This window comes from Diabrotica virgifera, chromosome 1 (assembly GCF_917563875.1).
Source record: "Diabrotica virgifera virgifera chromosome 1, PGI_DIABVI_V3a".
In the NCBI taxonomy this organism is placed as follows: domain Eukaryota; kingdom Metazoa; phylum Arthropoda; class Insecta; order Coleoptera; family Chrysomelidae; genus Diabrotica; species Diabrotica virgifera.
Window position 1 is genome coordinate 208,325,152 of NC_065443.1, and position 20,805 is coordinate 208,345,956.

General features: G+C 31.8%; 1 protein-coding gene across 1 annotated transcript in view; it reads left to right on the forward strand.

The window, feature by feature from the left end:
• Nucleotides 1–20,805, forward strand: part of LOC114332163 (venom protease-like) — a 73,281-nt gene that overhangs the window by 14,959 nt on the left and 37,517 nt on the right. Inside the window, exons 2-3 of the mRNA XM_028281902.2 lie at nt 4,506–4,614; nt 10,460–10,622. Coding sequence (XP_028137703.1) covers nt 4,506–4,614; nt 10,460–10,622 — 272 coding nt within the window. The remainder of the gene's footprint in view (nt 1–4,505; nt 4,615–10,459; nt 10,623–20,805) is intronic.

Below are 20,805 nucleotides of genomic sequence, written 5' to 3' on the forward strand. Positions count from 1 at the left end.
ATATGTCTTCTCTTTCATAATAAACACTTATCTTTTACGATTTGCTGTGTTTACAGACCGCCTGATACTGCTTATAATAATTATGTTCAACTTATTAATTTTTTATCCGTTCTAGCTTCAACTTACAAAAACCTAATTATTGCCGGTGACTTCAATCATAGAGATTTAAAATGGCCACATCCTGTACCTCAAAATGCTTCATCTAGACTTCTTCTTGATTTTGTACAAGATTCACATCTCCAACAAATCGTTACTGAACCAACTCGTTTCCGTTCTGGGCAGCAACCCTCCATCTTGGATTTAATTATTACTTCTGATAATGATTTAATAAACAATCTAGAATACTATCCCCCTTTTGCTAAATCCGATCATGCAATTCTTCAGTTCCAAATGCAGTTAATTCTTGTTACTGATCCAAAAAAACTATACTCATCAAGATATTTTATTGATTATAGAGGTATTAATCATGATGTGTCACTGGTTGACTGGGCTTCCGCCCTGTCGTTACCAAATGTACAGGAAAACTGGAATATTTTTCATGAACAATGTAGCAACATCATAAAAAAGAATACAAGCTCAAGACTTATAACTACATTTCCTTCTAAACCCTGGATTAATTGGGATATTCAAAGACTGATTAAGAGAAAGAAAGCTCTTTGGCAAAAGTACCAAAGATCACGTTTGGAGAATGATTTTGTTACGCATAGGAAAGTTGCCAATCTATTGAAAACAAAAATTTGCAATGCTAGGAGAAACTATGAAAAAAATATTATAGACAGCAATAATCCAAAGAAGTTTTATAAGTATATTAGAACTTCCATAAACACAAAAGTTTCTGTTCCTCAATTAAAAACAGACTCAGGTGATATTACAAATGATGATTTGAAAGTGGCTACAACTTTTGCTAGGAGCTTTTACGGATCTTTTACTTTAGAACCTGATGGCCCGCTCCCAGACTTACATTATGAACCCGTAAATCATAGTTCTATTACCTCAGTAGAATTTTCTCCTGATGATATTTTTAAAAAACTTAAAGAACTTGACACCAACAAATCTCCAGGACCAGATAATCTTTCTCCTACTTTCTTGAAATCATGTGCAAATGCTCTTAAATATCCACTCCATTTGCTTATGGAACAATCATTCCACTCTGCTACTCTGCCACTTATTTGGAAAGAAGCACGGGTGAAACCAATCTTTAAGAAAGGAGATAAACTCGACCCCAAAAATTATAGGCCTGTTAGTCTCACTCCAGTTATATCCAAAGTTATGGAATCAATTATTGTGGATAATTTACACATATTTTTGAACCAGCATCAAATAATCCCGAACGAACAACATGGCTTTACCAGTGGAAGATCGGTTGTTACCAACTTGTTATGTTGCCTAAATGACTGGACTGCCGAAGTAGATATGGGACAGGATATTGATATTATCTACTTAGATTTTAGCAAGGCTTTCGATAAAGTTCCAAGGGAAAGGCTTTTGAAAAAATTAAACAGGATTGGAATTCGCGGGCAACTGTTAAACTGGATTTCAGCCTTCTTAAGTGAAAGAAAATTTTCAGTAAGAATACAGTCTTCAAGTAGCCCCCTATATGACGTGATAAGTGGAGTCCCCCAAGGATCTGTTTTAGGGCCACTACTGTTTAATATATTTACATCGGAGCTAAAATGCATCATTTCATCAAAGTTTTCGGTTTATGCGGATGACACAAAGCTGTACAACAATCCTAAAATAAACTCTCAGTGTTTGCAAAAAGACTTGGACAGCATTTCTCGATGGTGTACTGACTGGTTGCTACCGCTTAATATAGAAAAATGTGTCGTTCTTCATCTCGGCAAGAATAACCCTCGGTTAAATTATTTTATTAACGGCACCGTTTTAAAAAAGACCGATTGTCACTCTGATCTCGGCGTGTTAATAGACTCACAATTGTCCTGGACTCCTCAAACGTTGCAACAGTGTAATAAAGCCAATCGCATGGTATATCTTATTAGTAAAGTTTTTTCGTCCTGTGACAGTCGAACCTTAGCAAAATTGTATAAAACTTATGTGAGACCTATATTAGAATTTGCTAATTCAGTGTGGTGTCCGGTTCTTCAGCGTGATGTAAATATGCTGGAAAATGTACAGCGACGAGTAACACGGATCCCGTATTCATTGGTGCGTCCCTCATATGAAGATCGTTTAAGGATCATGGATTTAGTTCCATTATCCGCCCGCAGACTTAGAGGCGACTTAATTACAACATTCAATTCATTTCATTACGAAACTTCTTCACTCAGAAATTTCTTTACAATAAATACAGATGAGCGGTTAAGAGGCCATCCCAGAAAGCTAAGAAGAGAACTCTGCAGAACCAACATCAGGTTAAACTTTTTATCAAATAGGGTTGTTTATGCTTGGAATTCATTACCGGCTTATGTCGCTATGGCTCCTAGTACAAATAGTTTTAAGAATAGACTCGATAATAATTGATTGTATTTTTAATTTAATTATATGTAAATCAGCATAAGTGTAAAACAGCTAAGTACCAAAATTTGTTTAGCTTTTAGAGTATAATAGGATTCTAATCCTCTATTCTTATTGAATGTTAATAATAATAATAATAATAATAATATTTTAAAAAAGATGATTTTAAGATTTTATAATTAAAGGCTTCGCTTTTTACGGAGAGTTTTACCGCTTTTTTTCTCGAAGAAAAATAATAAAATGATATTTTCGGCTCCTTTTCCGAAGTGACTTCTTTATTGAAGTTGGCGGTCAATATGGCAAATTTCTCTCTATTCTGGGCTTGATGAATTAAGTCATTTCCTGTTGTGTGGGTCTAATCTCCGATGTTTCGGAGCCAAGATTTTTTCTTTCTTCTTTAACCCCTTTTACCTTCGATCTTGCCATTTAATATTACCTGGAGCTGCTCAAATTCCCTATGGCGCATTATGTGTCCTAGATATGACGTCTATCTAATTTTGATAGTATTGACCAGATGAGGACGTGTGTTTATTTTCAGTAATTTTTCATTCGTGGTTCTGCTGGCCCAGCTTATTCTTAACATTCGGCGGTTCATCCACATTTCGAATAAATTCAATTTGTTAACGTCATACTGTTTTAATGTTCAGGTCTCGCAACCATATAGTAATAGAGACCACACATTCACACATAACACTTTAGTGTTCTCAATCTTATTGTGACTGATAGCTTGGGGTTACAGAGCATTTTACGCATGTTCATGAAACCAGACCTTGCTATTTCAATGCGTCTTATGATTTCTTTTCAGTGGTCTAGTTGAGTATTTAGCTCTCTGCCCAGGTATATGAAGCTTTGGGAACTCTGAAGAATGACTTTAACAGCCTGTGACTTTCTTCTGATAATATCTTCATCCATATCTTAAGTTGGTCTTCTGTTTCCGCTAATAATTTTTTTTCTTTTTCGACTATTTGTATAATATATAAATAATGATAACCACTGAATACATAATTAGTGAAAAAATAATCCTATCATTTATACAAGTAAAGGTTATCCAAGAACATTCAAAAACTGAACGAAACCGAAATAGCCATCTCTACCTTTCTAATGACAATGGCACTGTCAACCTAATGTTTAAATCTGAAGTTTCCATACCAGTGAGAATTTTACTACACGTAATTTGCCGTGTAAAGACAGAAAAAGTAGGGATAGCCGTAAAATATTTGTGAATTATGTACCCATAGCCTTAAGGCTGTGAGTGATAAAACAAAATAAAAAGTTTGCGATAAAAATAATATATTAATTTTTTTAACTCTGAAATAGGATATATTTTTTATATTCGTGAACTTCAAACGACGTCGGATTTGCACTCATGGCCCCCTCCCCCCTGTCGTATAACGTCGTAATGGGCAAAGTCCCCCTCCCTCTTTTCAACAACGTAGTTTATGGATGTTTCCATACCTATGTGTTTAGATCCTGGCATTTGTCGTTTCAACTTTGGTTTTTGGCTTTTAATACTTCTATTGTAAAATTAACGAGTGCTTTATTTATTTATATTTTGCTTTATCTATAGTTTTCTTTACCTTTGTGTGTTTTATTATTTAGCTATTTGTATATTATTCGTGGTTATTTTTTCATTTCTTCTAGATGTCATTGCGCCAGTAATTTCTGCCAATGTATTCCTTGACAAAACTAGTTGTGTTGGATCAACTATACGCGTTTTAAATGCCTGCAGTCTGAGCTACATATGTTCTTTATTAGGCACTTAATTATAGTTACTCATCAAGTTCAGCTTCTTGTAATCTATGTATGTATTTTTATTATCATTTATATATTTTACTTTATTCATTAATGCCTACTGATAATTAGCAACAAATGCAAGATTGGAAATAGTTTTTGAAAATTTGAATGTAAGCTTAGAAATTGTTAATTAAATTTTTGAATAACTTCAAAACCATTGTCGATCTGGTCAAAGTATCCATTTCCAATCTTGAAATCGAAAGTAAATATCAATTTAAAATGTCATTTTGTTTTAGATACCAACAGATGTAACAGGGTTAAAAAAGATATTTGGACCAAAATTTGGAAATTTTGGAAATCGGCCTCCTCCAAGACATGACACACCTTCATCTCCGTGTCAATGTAGTAAGTTAAATATGGTCTTGAGATAACAAAAAAGCCAGCAAATATTTATGTGTTTATTTTATCATGTTACCTACAGTTACATACTTTGAAACATTCCAATTCTACAGCCTTTTACAGCCCGACGTAAAATTAACATCTTATTTTACAATTCCGTTTTTACTTGCCATTTCTATAGATAGGGTTTAAGCCTCTATGATATGTTGGAACTTTTAAGTAAATAATATGTCCTACTTCTTGCAGTAACTTGTCAAATTTATATTGATAAAGAGATTGTTTGTGTCGTTGTTTTTATGATAACAGCGCGAGTGTCATTCGGTTCAATAGAGAACTTACACATATCGTCGGTATACTGCGAAAACCAGATAAATGACAAATTTTAAAATATTGAGTTAAGTATACCAAAATTCTCAGCTTTTTACGCTCTACATACAGGTAAAACCCAATAAATGATACGACTTGCCATTCAGCAGGCAATTTGTGTACCTAATAAACAAATAAGTTACACCTAACCAACTTTTCATTTTCAAATAAAACAATATATCGCTACTTACTTCCTTGATAAAATCAAAGTTCTGTTACATGTAAAACCAACTAAGCTCACATATATATTTGCCGGACAAAAATATATTTCTACTTCTGTATATCTACCATATTCAGTAAAAAGGTGATAAGTGTCTTTAATACAGTGTGATTTATTTTGATTTACAGGTAAAACCAGGTAAGCGATCGCACCTCGATCTTAAATTTAGGTTTAATCAGCTAGGTCTCTTAACTATTTCAAACTAATGATAGAATATTATTTCTGATATATGCATCTTTCACTAGCATATCGAATATCAAACACAACTGGTAAGCTTAATTCAAAATAAAGCACTAAACTTTAAAATCATTTTTTCTCGATTTCGGTATTTCGACATTTATCTGGTTTTCGTTGTATACCGACGATATATTTGTTTTATTACATAATAATCAACTTAGAAGTACAAATAATTTAAAATATTCTGTGTATTTAAATCATTTCAAACGATCGAAAAAGCGCGCGAACCCTTGTAACGTTATATCATAATATTCTGTAATAACAGTTCTCATATCTCATGTAAAATTATATGTATATCACTCTGTTTACTTAGGACTTTAATACAATTTTTGAACAGATAGTATTTAAGTGTGTGTCTTTACTATGGAAAATCAAAGTAAATACTACAAGTGTTGTTTTATTACCATTATATTAAAGTTCAACCATTAAAACCCCCAATAAAATATTTATTAGATTTCCAGTCCATAAGAAACGGCATTTAAAGTTCATACTGAAAGAACTTTTTTAGTTCATTCTCAAACTCCTCATATTGTGAGATCATTTTTTTAATGTAAGTATTTAATATCTGTTGTCTGCAATAGTTTTTTTATAAATGAAGTGTATTTTAAACAAAAAGAAAATATAACTTTTGATATATTTTGATAGGTGTGAATCACAGATTGAATGATATTTACCTATACAATATTTTTCTGGAACTGTTTTTACTATAAAATAAACTACATGATAATAAAGACTTATGCTTATAATGGGTAGGTTATCATACTGCCCTTTTAGGGGAGTGCAATTAGAAAGAAAATATGCATTGTTTCGGAAAAATTCAAACAAACTTATATTTTTCTAAAACTTTTTTTTTTAGTTTATATACTTGTTAAAGTAAAATGTTCTACTCGCAGATTTGGCCGCTAATTGTTTATTAATTGTTTAAACAATAACAATAATGGTTTTGTAAAAATAATTTTAAAAATATCGTTAAATTCTTCATTTTACTTTGATCAAATATGTTTCTATTTTGTTTTTGATTATGCTGAATCCGAATATGGCATTAAAATTTGAAAATTCTTATACAGAAGCTCTTATACAGTATGTCTGCGTAGCTAGGAACCACATGGAAATCTTTTTTATTATCAATTTTACCAAAAAAAGTTATTCTTGGATAGTCAGGATAGTCAAAAATCTAAAACTTGACCATCAGATATCAAATTTTATCAATTTTATACGAGTTATGTCAAAAATATGAATTTCGTTAAAGAGTAAAGTACCTTTATATTCCAGAATATCAAAAAATGATAAAGTTGTTTGAAATTAAAATAGTTATTTTCCTAACAAGTGCAGAAAGTCATTCTTTTCCGCACGCGACTGCAGTTTGCCGAACGACGCGAAGCGGGAGTTCGGCAAGCAGTCGAGTGCGGAAAAGAGACTTTCTGCAAGAGTTAGGAACAATATTTTTTCTAAGAGTCTTTAAAAAATTACCAAATCTTAATCAATTAATTTAATTAATATGAAAATACATACACAAATTAATTCTTTGACAAGATTGTCAAAACCAAATTTTCAGTATAATTAGTTAGCATGACGACGATCTTGGTTTCCATGACGATGATTCAAAACGACTGTTATTGTCTACCGATTTGACTTTCGAATATTATGTCAAAATAATTTTATTTCATCGAATTGTCGCGTTAATTTCATTAAAACAGGAACACAATAACATATATTTGAAATAAATTGGTAAATAATATCTAAATATTAGTTTATTGCATGTATTATAATTACTTTAAGGCCATATTAACATATCTAAATTAACACGCGTGCGGAAAAGTAAAAACCGCGTGCGGAAAAGTAACACGCGTGCGGAAAAGTGAAACTTTCTAAACTAAAATGCGTGCGCGAAAGTAGACATTTTTCACGCTCGTAGAAAAACTATGTTTAAATATACAATTACATCATTCTAATCGAAAAAAAAAAATTCAATTTTTTCTCAAATTACGGATACTCATCATCATTTTATTACAATTATGATAACTATTTTATTATCACTTTAACGAAAAAAAGTTATTCCTCATAAAATGCTCTCCCTGGTCTAAAATATAAGATACAACCATCATATATCAAACTTTTTTTATGTTATACGAGGTATGTAAAAAATATGAATTTTTCTTAAGTGCCTTTATTATTCACAATATTTTAATTAGAAGGATGCAATTGAACACTAAAACAAATTTTTTAATTCCAAACAACTTTTCTTAATAACAATAATTTTCGATATTGTGAAATGTAAAGGAAATTTACTCCTGAGTGAAATTCATATTTTTTGACATACCTCGTATAAAATTAATTAAATTTAATATTTGATGTTTGCAACTTAGATTATATACGTATTTTATAAAGAATAACTTTTTTTCGTAAAACTGATAATAAAAAAGTTATCAATAGGTTCCAAGTTACGCAGACATACTGTATAAGAGCTAAAAAAAAATTTTTGCTGAACATTTATTATTGTTGAAGCTTATTATTAAATGTATTTTAGGTAAGTTTTACAGGAAAAAGTGTTGATCACTTTGTATAAACATTTTTTAGCTGGTAATTTTCGATTTTTGTATTACATTTTTCTTGTCCTTCTTAATTTTCTCACAAAGAAATAGTTTATTTCATTTCTAAAGTAAAATAGTTTAGTGCAATTGAAAGATTGTATCCAAAGCTTTAAAAAACACTAATAAAACTGTAATAGATCTGTTCAAACTTGAGTAATACCGTCTTAAAATGGTGGTAATTCTATAAAACTACGAAGATTTCAAAAATTTTTTTGAGACGTCATATTATTTGAATTAAATTTTTGAGATGTTTTTTTAATGAAACATCATTTAGCAAGATGCTTGAAAGGCAGGTTGTGCAAAATTGAGAGTTTTATAGGAAAAATTGTATTAGTTACACATGTTTAAATCATTTTTAAACAAAATTCATGTAAGACTCAATTTTCGCCCACACCGTACTTATGTCCAATTTTATTTATTTTTGGTATAACCATAAGATAGCTTAATTATTTTTCTTTCATGTTCAATTTTTAAAATTTCATTTGATCCATTAGGTAAAGAATTATATTAAATACCTCAACCGTGCATTTCGCCGTACGCTAGTTTACAGTGCGCCAATGTTTGTGAGAAGGGTGACTTTAGCGTTATAAATAAGAAAATATAGAAGATACAGATTTAATTTTAGAAAATTCTTTTTATAAGGTTTTTTTTTGTAATATTTTCTGAATTTTTCAATGGTCAAGTCAGTTTTTTCTAAAATGTATATTTTCGGAATTATTTAAAAAAACATCTAATTTCGTAGTTCATTTGTTTAATAAAAAATGAAGCACCCACTTCTCGAGTAGAACTTTTTGATATGTTGTTTATTAAACATTTCTTAATGAAACTACAGAAAGTTTTATCTTTTTTTCCGAAGTGAAAATCTATATGCGCTCCCCTATTTAGAAAAATCCTCTTCCATCATTTTACAAAAAAATTGTCTTAACAAAAACACTCAAATATTACGAAATATATAGTTTACAGCAACTATCTAAAGAGTTATAAAACTGAGGTACACCATAAAATGATCAGTAAACGAATAAATGAAGTAAACGAATATCATACATAATGAGTTATTGGCGCGGATCTCAAATAATATATTGATATGACGTCGCCACCAATGAGGGCGCGTTTTGGACTGGCTGCTATATTTTGAATTTTCTGTAGATTTTAATTGTCTTTAGGGGCCAAATGAAAGACAAAACAACTTTTTTCTTTGATATAAATATTATATTTTAAATTATGATCTGTTGTGATTTATAGCATTTCTTTCGAATTTAAAATTTTATGCAAGTTACCTATTAGTAAATGTTGATTATCTTCCTTTTTTTTTTTTCATTTAAATCCCAAATCTTGTAAACCTTACAGTTCCAGTCCACTCGTACGTCTCTTCAATCGTTTTCTGCAAAAGTTTCAATAATATACCACAACCTTCACTCTAATAAAAATAGTAAATTGTATGTCTAATGATGTCCTTGTCGAAGTCTGAGAGTCTATCACAGTTGCTTTCCGTTTAGCAGGAGGAAACCCTTATAAATTATTTGAATCTGCATTTGTTAGATATTATATTCGCTTGCTGAATTATCCTCACACGTTGCTTAATATTGGTTCGATTATCTCCAGGAAAGAGGAAAGAGTGCTTTTCTTTATCTAAATACTTTTAAAGTACCCCTATCGATTCGGATGCCAATATGACCTGTTTACGCGTTCTAAACTTAACCGTTTCTATACGCGTACTATATAAAACCTTTCTACCATTAATGGTGTATGATTTGATTTTATTCTTAATTTTCTTCCATTCCTTACAGTTTCTTGTTAACATCTTTTCCTCTGTCCATGTCACTCCTCTTCTCTCCAATACTTTCCAGATAACTTCATCCCACGTCTGATTTGGTCTTTCCCTTTTTTCGTTTTTCAATATTTTTGCTTCTCAAACTGGTTCTTTTCACTGTTACGGTATCTTTTATCCAGTGTAAATGATCCCACCAACTCAGCTATCTTGCTCTTTTGTCTTTGCGTTAGTACACATGATTCACTGCCGAAATTCAGAACAATTGAGGCGCTCAGAGCAACAGGGGCCTAACCTCGAAAACGAAGTTTTGAGATAAATGCAATCTTTACATTCGTATTTACATTATGCTTATGGGATGGCGCTATAAATTATGCAGCGCCATTTAGCCAAATATAGAGGTAGGTAGGTAGGTTGTGTAGACCCTTGTTAATTCGTAGATTTAATGTTGCTGCTTTTATTGATATATTAATCAAAAATGTTCAATTTGTGGGTTAGGCCACTGTTGCTCTGAGCGCCTCAATTATTCTATAAACTGCTTTGAAAACTTTCATTCTGTGTTCCATGATATTTCCATAATTATTCCATAATTTTCTGCATTATATGCAAAAGAGTAATTATTATTACTAGTAAAATACATTATTTTACACAGAAATATCTCGTTTTTAGCTTGTGGGGAGAAGAATGAAGATAGTAGAATAGTTGGTGGAAGACCTACTCATGAAAATGAGTTTCCCTGGATGGCTCGTTTGTCATACTTCAACAGGTTTTATTGTGGCGGTATGCTAATCAATGACAGATACGTCTTAACAGCAGCACACTGTGTTAAAGGGTAAGAAAATTAGTTTTTAATCAAGTTAATAAGAGTCATATAATTAGTTTTATCGTTCGTAAGTTAAATTGTTATTTAAGAAGAAGACTCTAAAATTATATTTTGTGGTTAATTTAGAAATCAACTTTCTATAAAAATGATCATTTCATTTTCATTCAGATTCATTTCTTCTTCTTCTACTTTTTCCTCTTAAAAGCAATTCTACTTGTTCATTGGCGGATTGATACCTCTATGGAAGGTTGTTGCTCCACCTTCTGCGCGGTTGGCAGATATTTCTTCTACCATTTGGTGAATTATTCTACTCTTTTTTTTTTTCGTATTTAGGGTTCATTCGTTTATACACTGTACGTTACATTTTCTTCTAACATCTTCACTTCTCTTTCGATCTCTTAGTGTATTTCCTGTATTTCTTCTCAATACTCTCATTTGTGCCGTTCCTAGCAGTCTTTGTGTTGTGGCTGTATCTTTTCTTTTGCTCTTCCGTTAAAACTCTGGAATAATCTTTGCAGACTATCTTCATCTTGGGCTATTAGTACTGCGTCGTCTGCGTAACAGAGTATTTTTACTATTTTGTTTCCCATTCTGTATCATTTTCCTATGTTGATGATTTTGATGATTTCATTCATGATTAAATTGAGGAGCATAGGGTTCAATGAGCCTTATTCCGCTGCAAAGTCTATTGGTTCTGTAAGTTGCTTATCTATTCTGACTTCCATTTTGTTGTTTTGATATGTTTTCACTAGTTTTTATGATATCTAGGGGAACTTCTCTATTATCAAAAAAAAAGAAGGATATTTGGGTCTTACTTGGTCAAATGCTTTCTTCAAGGACAATCAGACATAGAAATGCTGGTCTATAATACTCTAGTGATTTTTCAGTAACTTGTTTTATGACGAATGTTGCATCAGTACACGATCTTCCAGTACTAAAACTCTGTTTTTTATTTGGTAAACTTATTCTCTGATTCATTAATTCTTGTTGTTTTAGGGTCGTATTTAACGAGTTGACCCCTCTGTAATTTTCTGAATGTTTCTTATCTTCTTTTTGAAAAGTAGAATTAGTTCTCTCGTACTCTATTCTGACAGTAATTTATTCTGGTTTATAATTTTGTTAACTAAGGTTGTTCCGTAGTGATGCTCTAAAATATTTCAGTAATTAATTTGGTATTCCATCTTTATCTGCAGCTTTTCTGTTCTTCAGCTTTTCAGGTGTTTTTCAACTTTCTGTGTACTTATATCAACTTCTTCATTTGTGTTAATTTCTGGTGTTTCCGGATCCATGTATCATTTTCTATCTGTTTTGGTTCTAGTAGCTGTTATAAAGCTCCATATTTCCTTTTTCAGACCATAAAACTTTTATGGTCTGTAAAAGGAGTTTTTTTAGACCTAATTTCATGCCACGAAATTATTGGACAAATAGTGTTGCGTTGAATCGGTCTAGACATTCAGAAAAGACTCATGATTAGGGAGCGGATTTTATGCTAAATGCATATTGCATGCATATTTCGCATATTTGAGCACTTTACTAAATTTTGCATATTTTTAAAGAAACATGCATATTTTGTGCATATTTAAAAACATTTAAGTCAAAAAAAAATTAATTTTTTAATTCGACACAAAATATTTCCCCGCACAGGCTGTCGTATCTATTAATTCGAGAACTACCTGAAGAGAGACGGTTCATTCACTGCCTTTTCATTTTTTCTTAGAAAATACCCGATCTTTACACATAGTACTTATAGTGCTTATAGAACGCCGTTATAAAATGATTGTAGGATGTTAAAATGATAAAGGATAGTTTACCGGGAAATCCGAATTTTATTTACTTTTATTATATTTAGTACAATTTGTATCCCAATTTAGTAGGTACCTATAATTCTGGTGATTCTTTTAAATCCCCTATTGTTAAGAGAATTTACACATTTAACCATAGATTTACGATTTTCTAACGGAAATTGAAATATTCATGCTTTAGATCAGATCCCTTCTTTAAACGGATTTAAAACTTTGGAGGACATATATGCGACATTTTTAATGGAAATTTTGAAATTGATTTCGGTGCAGAATTTTCGTCTTTAACAAGTTATTTTAATGCGCCCCAATTACTTCTGTTGATATTGAAAGGAGTTTTTCAAGTTATAAAAATATTTTATCTGATCAAAGAAAATGTTTCCTCGTGAAAAATTTGGAAAAACACATTGTAGTGAATTATAATCGAAGATATATATAGTGATATTGTTGTTTTATTTTAAGTAGGTAACTATTGGTATCAGTTTTGGTAAAAAATGTGAATATATTGCATTGTATAAAAAATAACGATTTTATTTGAAAGATAATAAATAAGATTGCCGCCCCCCCCCCCTATAAAAGAATCCCGTAGAATAGAATAGAATAGAACAGAAAATTTGTGGTTTCTCGAAATGCGCATTTTTTGAATTTTTGTGCATATCTTGCGCATATTTCGTAATTTTTTACTGCATATATATGCGCATATTTCATCAAAATTGATCGCATATAAATCCGCTCCCTACTCATGATATGTTGACCTTACATATGACCTTACATATTGAGCATTTGGTCCTATTTTTATTTTTCGTTAAATATTATAGTTTCTTTAATTATTAATGTACAATTTTTATTTATTTACTCCTTCCTCTTTTCAAGTTATTTTTTATGAAGTGCACTTTTTGAACTTTGGAAAGAAACTTTTACAATATTAAAGTTTTCTCAATTTGAATGGTGTAGATAGTTTTATTAAACACATTTGAATTTTAATTAGCAAAAAACATTATTACATTAAATCCTACGGTACATCCTTTGGAATTGGTTATTTAAAGATTTTGATTTGTTGTCTATAAAACTGTTCATAACTGCAGATCGACACCGTTATCGTTACTTTCATGACTAGAGAATAACAACACAATGATTATGTGATTATAATGTAGGACCGATATTCATAAAGCGAAAGTAATTTCAATGCTAATTAGGTGTAAAGATGCGTTGTAACGAACAAGTGATCCGTTGGAACAGATCCGTTACTGAATTACTCCAAAAAATATGTATATCCTATGTATGTATATGTATCTATAAAAGTAATCCTGCTATAAATGATGGCGTTTTCAGCAATAGTTATTAATAATTACACTTCTCCAAGAAATTAACGCACCACCACATTAGTGTCTGTAATTTCCTAAACCTGTTGTTTGATTTAAGTGTTTTTTTAATATGTTATAGCCTTATTCTTTAACAATATCGCTGTAATAATATTGTTGCTAGATAGGTAAATCGGCATTGTATACCGGGTGTACCAACTACCAATAAAACTGTATTCTTTTCTCAAAGTTCGCATCACACTGTGGAATATTCTAGAATTTATAAAACACTAAAATTAAAACCCAACTATAGCCCGATGTTTTCTCAATACAGTGGAACCTCGATAACTCGGATTAATCGGGACCGCGGCCGATCCGGGTTATCGAAAATCCGGGTTAGCCGGAGAATATAGTAAAAATTAATAAATAACCTCCATTATAATTACAAAAACATGAAACACATATGCACAGTACACATCTAAATTACGTATAGTTGTATAGAGTGTAGAGTTTTGTTCATTTCTTGGTAAAAAACTCAGTCATACTGTAGAGATGTACCGACACCATAATATGGTAGGTCTGGATCCTGCGTACAAAAAAAAATTGATAAATAGCAAGCTGAAAATTTGTTATTAGCTTAAGGGTGTCTAGTCGGACAAACATTAATATATGGGAACACTGGAACAGGGGAAGTTTTAACTGTGGAACAGGTTAAAAATTTGGAACGGTCAGACCACGAAAACGGCACATGTATTTTTTCCGACAGAACAGACTTAAACTCTCCGAACAGAGATTAAACTCTCATGCAAAAATCAGACTGCTATTTATCACCAAATTGGCGTTTTAATGAGTGGAACATGTAGAATATGTCAAATGACAGTAATTATGACAGGTGATAAATAGCAGTCTGATTTTTGCATGAGAGTTTAATCTCTGTTCGGAGAGTTTATGTCTGTTCTGTCGGACAAAACAAATGTGCCATTTTCGTGTTCTGACCGTTCCAAATTTAGGACCTTTTCCACAATTAAAACTGCCCCTGTTCCAGTGTTCTCATATATCAAAGTTTATCCGACTAGACACCCTTAAGCTATTAATAAATTTTTAGCTTGCTATTAATCAACTTTTTTTTCATACGCGGGATCCAGACCTATGGTAGCATAATATCATATTATGATGCTGCAATAAATTTATTTTAAAGATTCGCCTTTATCAATCCTACCTAATGTTTCTAGTTTCTTTTCCATTGTCACTACAACATTTTTACGTTTTGTTACCATTACGTAGACAAAGCAAACACAATCTGAAGCACGATTACATTACAGAACGGAAGTGATTAATAGGCTGTACTACACACAATACGGTCACAAGGAACAATGTTGTTATTTAAGAAAAGACAAGACCATTGTTTTAAAAAAGAATTTTTAAATAGTCACGTCTTTTTTAAACAATGCTAAGACAGTTTGACATAAATAAAGAAAAAGGAATACAGACAGGCGTCTGTTCTTTCCGATAAGCTGAGACGGTTGCTATGGCTGCCGCCGTGTGCATGAATCATTTTTACTATTGTACTTATGTGTTCAAATTACACAAATACACATTATCTCTCAAATATTATTTGGCCTACATACATTTTTATTTGATAAAATTGTTAAATTGTTTATTTGTTAAATTTTTGTCTGATGAAAATCGGTCCGGGTTAGCCGGACTTCCGGGTTATCGGGGGCCGACTTATCGGGGTTCCACTGTATTCTGTTTTTAATTCATTTATGTTGGATAATAAAAAAAGTTAGGTACTTTAACAACTAGCCATGTTTTTCATCAATACAGGGTGTTTTTAAATCAGAACGGAAAACTGTAAAGGGTAATTATGCATGAAAAAATAATGACAGTTTGTTTTATAAAAGTATGTTCCCAAACGCTTCGTTTCGAGATAAGGGGTGTTGAAATTTTTCTTACAAGCTGACGATTTATATATTGCTCTAAATCCAGTTGAGATATGAAAATGTAATTTGGTGAGTTTCAAGAGGCAGTTATTGCGCATTTTTTAACATACAATTTAGAATTTTATTTTCTCCATTGGCGCGCATACGTGTCATATTACCCGTATGCGCACGCCAATGGGGAATAATAAATCCTCATTTGTATGTCAAAAATGCTACATAACTACCTGTTAGAACCATAGATATAAGAGAATAAATTAGGCCAGTTCGAAAAATAGCGTAACGCGGAACAGTTCGGGTCGGTGGTCTATCTATCTCTCTCTACCGGCGCTTAGCTTTCTCTCTCTAGCATATGATGGCCGCCGCCTGTGTGTCACTGTCGTTCCGTTATTCCCATCTCTTGGTAGATACGCTCACACTCGCACGACAGACAAAGATAGCTAGACCACCGTACTTGATATCGGCGTTACACCCCGATGCATTGAGTGGCATATGACTAGCCTGATCTATTTTCTTTACATATCTCTGGTTAGAACTCACCAAATTTCATTTTTACATCTCAACCGGTGTTAGAGCAATAAATAAATCGTCAGTTTGTAAGAAAACTTTTAACACCGCTTATGTCGGAAACGAAGCATTTGCAGGAATACGTTTATGAAGCAAACTGTCATTACTTTTTCATTTAAAATTATCTCTTAAAATGTTCCGTACCTATTTAAAAACATCTTTTATTGATGAAGAACATGGCTAGTTGTTAAATTACCTAACTTTTTATTATCCAATATAAGCGAATGAATTAAAAAAGAGAATATTAAGAAAACATGGGGCTATAGTTGGGTTTTAATTTCACTATTTTATAAATGCTAGAATATTACACAGCCTGATGCGATATGATGAGAAAAAAGTACAGTTTTATGGGTATGTGGTTGGTACACCCGGTATACAATGACAATTTACCTATCTAGTAACAAGAGTATTACAGCGATATTGTTAAAAAATAAGGTTACCTATATCATATTAAAAAAATCACTTAAATCGGACACAGGTTTAGGAAATTCGAGACACCAAAAATTACCCATTTTTAAGGTGGTGGTGCGTTAATTTCTGGAAGAATTGTATATTCTATTTTTACAAACTCACTTATAATCATACTGTGATGGTTTTCTAGAAACTACATACTTCCAAAAAAGTCATTGCGTTTATAAAAAAAGTCGTTAATCAAGTTATTTGACACTAAACTAATAATTCTTTCCAAAATAAGAGATCAACAATTTAAATTGTCACTGACAAACTAACTTCCAAAATATTAGAGAACTTAGCCGTATTAGTTCCGCATCAGTTGTAGAATTCTTTTATTGTTTTCTATTTCTTTCGATATTTCTAATCATTTACAGAACGTCACAGGATGTCCTATTTTCCTTATAAAATATTTTAGTCGTAAACAAAATTCGCTTTTAGACGTTTTAATTACTCTGTCGTAATTATTATACAACTGTTGTGATATATCTGAGTGTCGACACTTACTTTTAAAATTTCTGCATTTTAAAGTTCTGCAGCCAGTCGCGTTTTCATAAACCACCTTCTCTTTTTCCTTTATTTATCACAGAAAATCCTTTTTCTGATTCCTATGGTTCACATACTAATCAATACATGAAACTTAAAACTTACAACTAAACTTTCTATGTATGAAATACGAGTCTAATCTATCTATCTATCTATCTATCTATCTAATTAACCTTCTTCTGTCCATCTTTGGACAAAGGTCTCCGCAATCCTTTTCCATTCTTCTCTGTCTGTCGCTAGAGTTATCCACCTAGAGCCCACGTGCTTCTTGACATCATCTGCCCATCTGATTTGTAGCCTTCCTCTGCTTCGTTTATATTCCCACGGTCTCCAATTTATGAGAATTTTGTTCCATCGGTCTTCTTTTTGTCTTATAGTGTGTCCGGCAAATCTCCATTTCAATTTTGCACCTGCTTGTCTAACATCCCTAACTTTGGTTTTCTCTCTTATCCACTCGTTTCTGTTTTTATCCATTAGTCTTATGTACAACATTTGCCTTTCCATAACTCTTTGCATTTTTATGATCTTGTTCATGTTTGGACAACACGTTTTTTCAAACATGGACAAGAAATACTAGTATGTACTAATAATTAGTATTATTAACTCGGGAGGAGTCGCGACGTTACAAAAAATCTAGCATTTTATCCTTTTTCGTGATAACTTGATGAAACATTTTGCAACATAACTGTCCACTCGTAAGTGCCTCAAGGAAGATTGTAGGAATGACTTGGTATTTTTTTTAATTGTGTTAAATTTTTATGTTATTTTTTAATATTTTTTGTGGAATTTATTGCTTTGGAGAACCAATTAGCTTTAAAATTGTTAGAAATAGATATTTTTAACATCACAGGTAAACAAAAACGTTATAAAATAAAAATTTGTTTTAAATTCGTATTTAAATTCATATTGTTAGATTTAATCTAATCGCGCGACTGATTCGTGACAGAAGTGAGCGCGACTGTTCCCGGGTTAAACAACAGTAACAGTAGAAATGTAAAAAAACTAAATCTGCATTTGTACAAATGATGAACAAATAACTGTTGTCAAATGAAATAAATCTTACGCACCATATTGTGATGCGTATTGCGAAGCTATCAAAAAAGGGTTTTATTTTCTGATTTTCGACGTAATAATAACGATCTTAGAGAAACATCGTTCATCCATTTGTAATTTGCTCGCTAAATGAACTGTAAAAATCGTTTCTCTGGTTGTATCATAAAATTTGAATCACCGAATCAGTTTACGACCACCTCTATTCGCAACTTCTTTTTTTTTGCTAAGCAATTACGGAAAAGTACAAGTGAAACACGTCCGCCAATAATTTCAGTAATTGCAGCTTTTACAGAGGATATACATGATACAAAAAGTTGCTCTCAGAAAGCTGTACTGAAAACGCTTAATACGCAATGTTACATAGTAATGTAAGTTGTTACCAGTAACAAAGGAAACTATATGTAGGTACACTGAATAGATGCGTTTTAATATAACTGTTTAAGCAGGATATATATAAATATTACAAAAATACTGTAAACCTTGGACTATCGAACAGCCCAAAGTCAATACAGCGTTAAGTATATATAATAAACATGAAACTAGTACTATTATTTTTAAAGTCAAACTAAATTCAATCCTAGATCAACACAACAATGAGTGGATTAAAATTTATACAGATGCATCCAAAGGTGAACTTGGCGTTGGAGCAGCAGTGGTAACCCCAAATGACACTTCAATTTAAACTTCCTCTAAATTCCAGCATCTATACTGCAGAACTATTTGGTTTGTTCAAAGCCACCAAGCAAGTAAATATCAAAAACATCCCTTGTTGTCTAGTCCTTTCTGACTCTCTCAGCGCAGTCAAAGCCCTGCAAAATGTATACCCTAAACACCCCATTGAGAAAATGATCAAGGCCGAATTAATGAAAGCTCAAGACAATTTTAGAAGAATCCACTTCCTGTGGATACCATCTCATATAGGTATAGAAGGGAATGAAGAAGCAGATACTAGTGCGCGTAACGCTATCGACAGTGACGCATCAGAAACAGAGTGTCGGAGTGTCGCAGGCGATCTAAAAGTTTATTTCAAAAATAAAGTGTTAAGTGCGTGGAATCGGGAGTGGAATGACTCTAGTTCTAAACTCAGAACCATCAAAAGTGACATTTTTTCATGGAAGTCCACTGTCAGAAGCAGAAGATGCCAAACTATTATTACACGTCTACGACTTGGACACTGTAGGTATACTCACGCCTATCTCTTCTCAAATAGTGAACCTCCAAAATGCGAAACATGCAATACAGTAGACAGTATAAAGCACTTCTTGATAGACTGTCCTAAATATGTAAATCAAAGACAGTTTTACAATTTGCCAAATAACCTGAAAGCACTCTTCAACAAAAATTTAGTTCCGGACAATTTATTGGGTTACTTAAAATGTATAAATATGTTACACAAAATTTAACTTAATTAATTGTTACAAATGTTCAATTGTTCTCAAATTCTAATTAATTGTTAAAATGATTGATTGTTATAAATGTTAAATTTAATATTATTACAAATGTTACAGCAATGTCGCTAATAACCTTTGGGTGGATGCGACTTTATCTCTTTAAATAAAAAAAAAATACTGTAAATACATACGAAAATGAGTTTCCGGCTTTGTTGTAGATTAGTTTAATTTAATATCATTTAGTTTTAGTTCAATTTAATTTAATTTAATACGTTACAGGGGTAAAAAAGAAGAGAAAATTAAGCGTGATTTTTAATTTCAATTATCTCATTCAAAAAAAAACTTTTTGTTTATTCTAAGGGACTTTCGGCCCTCGGAAATACTGTAATCTTTCAGTCTGCGTTTAAATTTTTCAAGAATATTTATTAGTATTTTCAGGATTTGCGCCTATGCTCCTAGCCCAATAAATGACCGTTTTCTAGTGTAATTTCCAGGGGCAACTCCGAATTGCATGAAAATTTGGATTTAGGTTCTAATTACCATCCACTTCAAAGTTGAATTTGTGCCGTTGGTTGCTTTTACTTGGGGGGTGACATTTACCCCTTCTCGGGGGGTGAAAAACGGGTCTTTAAAATAAGGCCGGAAATGGATAAATTGACTTATTTTAAGCACCTTTTATTCTATAAAGTTTTTTACGTAATTTAATACTTTTCGAGTTAATCGCGATTTAAAATGTTGATTTTTCGACAAAAAACTACGTTTTCAGACCGTTTTTCTCAAATAACTCAAAAAGTAAATATTTTATCGAAAAAAATTTTTTTGGCAAAAGTGTAGCCTATAAAAAACGAAAAAAATGGTGTACCAGTAAAGTCTACAAATTAAGTAGAAGCAAAGTTGTAGCTCATGAAAAATACGTTCTTATTCGTCTAATTCCAAATCGAATAATTCAACGCGAAATCACCGAAGAAAGAAGAGTTTTTCGGGAAAACCTTATTAACAATTTAAAAGTATCAAAAAAAAGCTTATTATTTGTTTTTTTACAAAAGTTTACAGCATAAAAAATAAACAAGTTACACTAAAAAAAAGTTGGCCCCTTTTTTTGCAAAAAAAAAATCGTGAAAACCTCCTTCTATTTAGCACCCTAA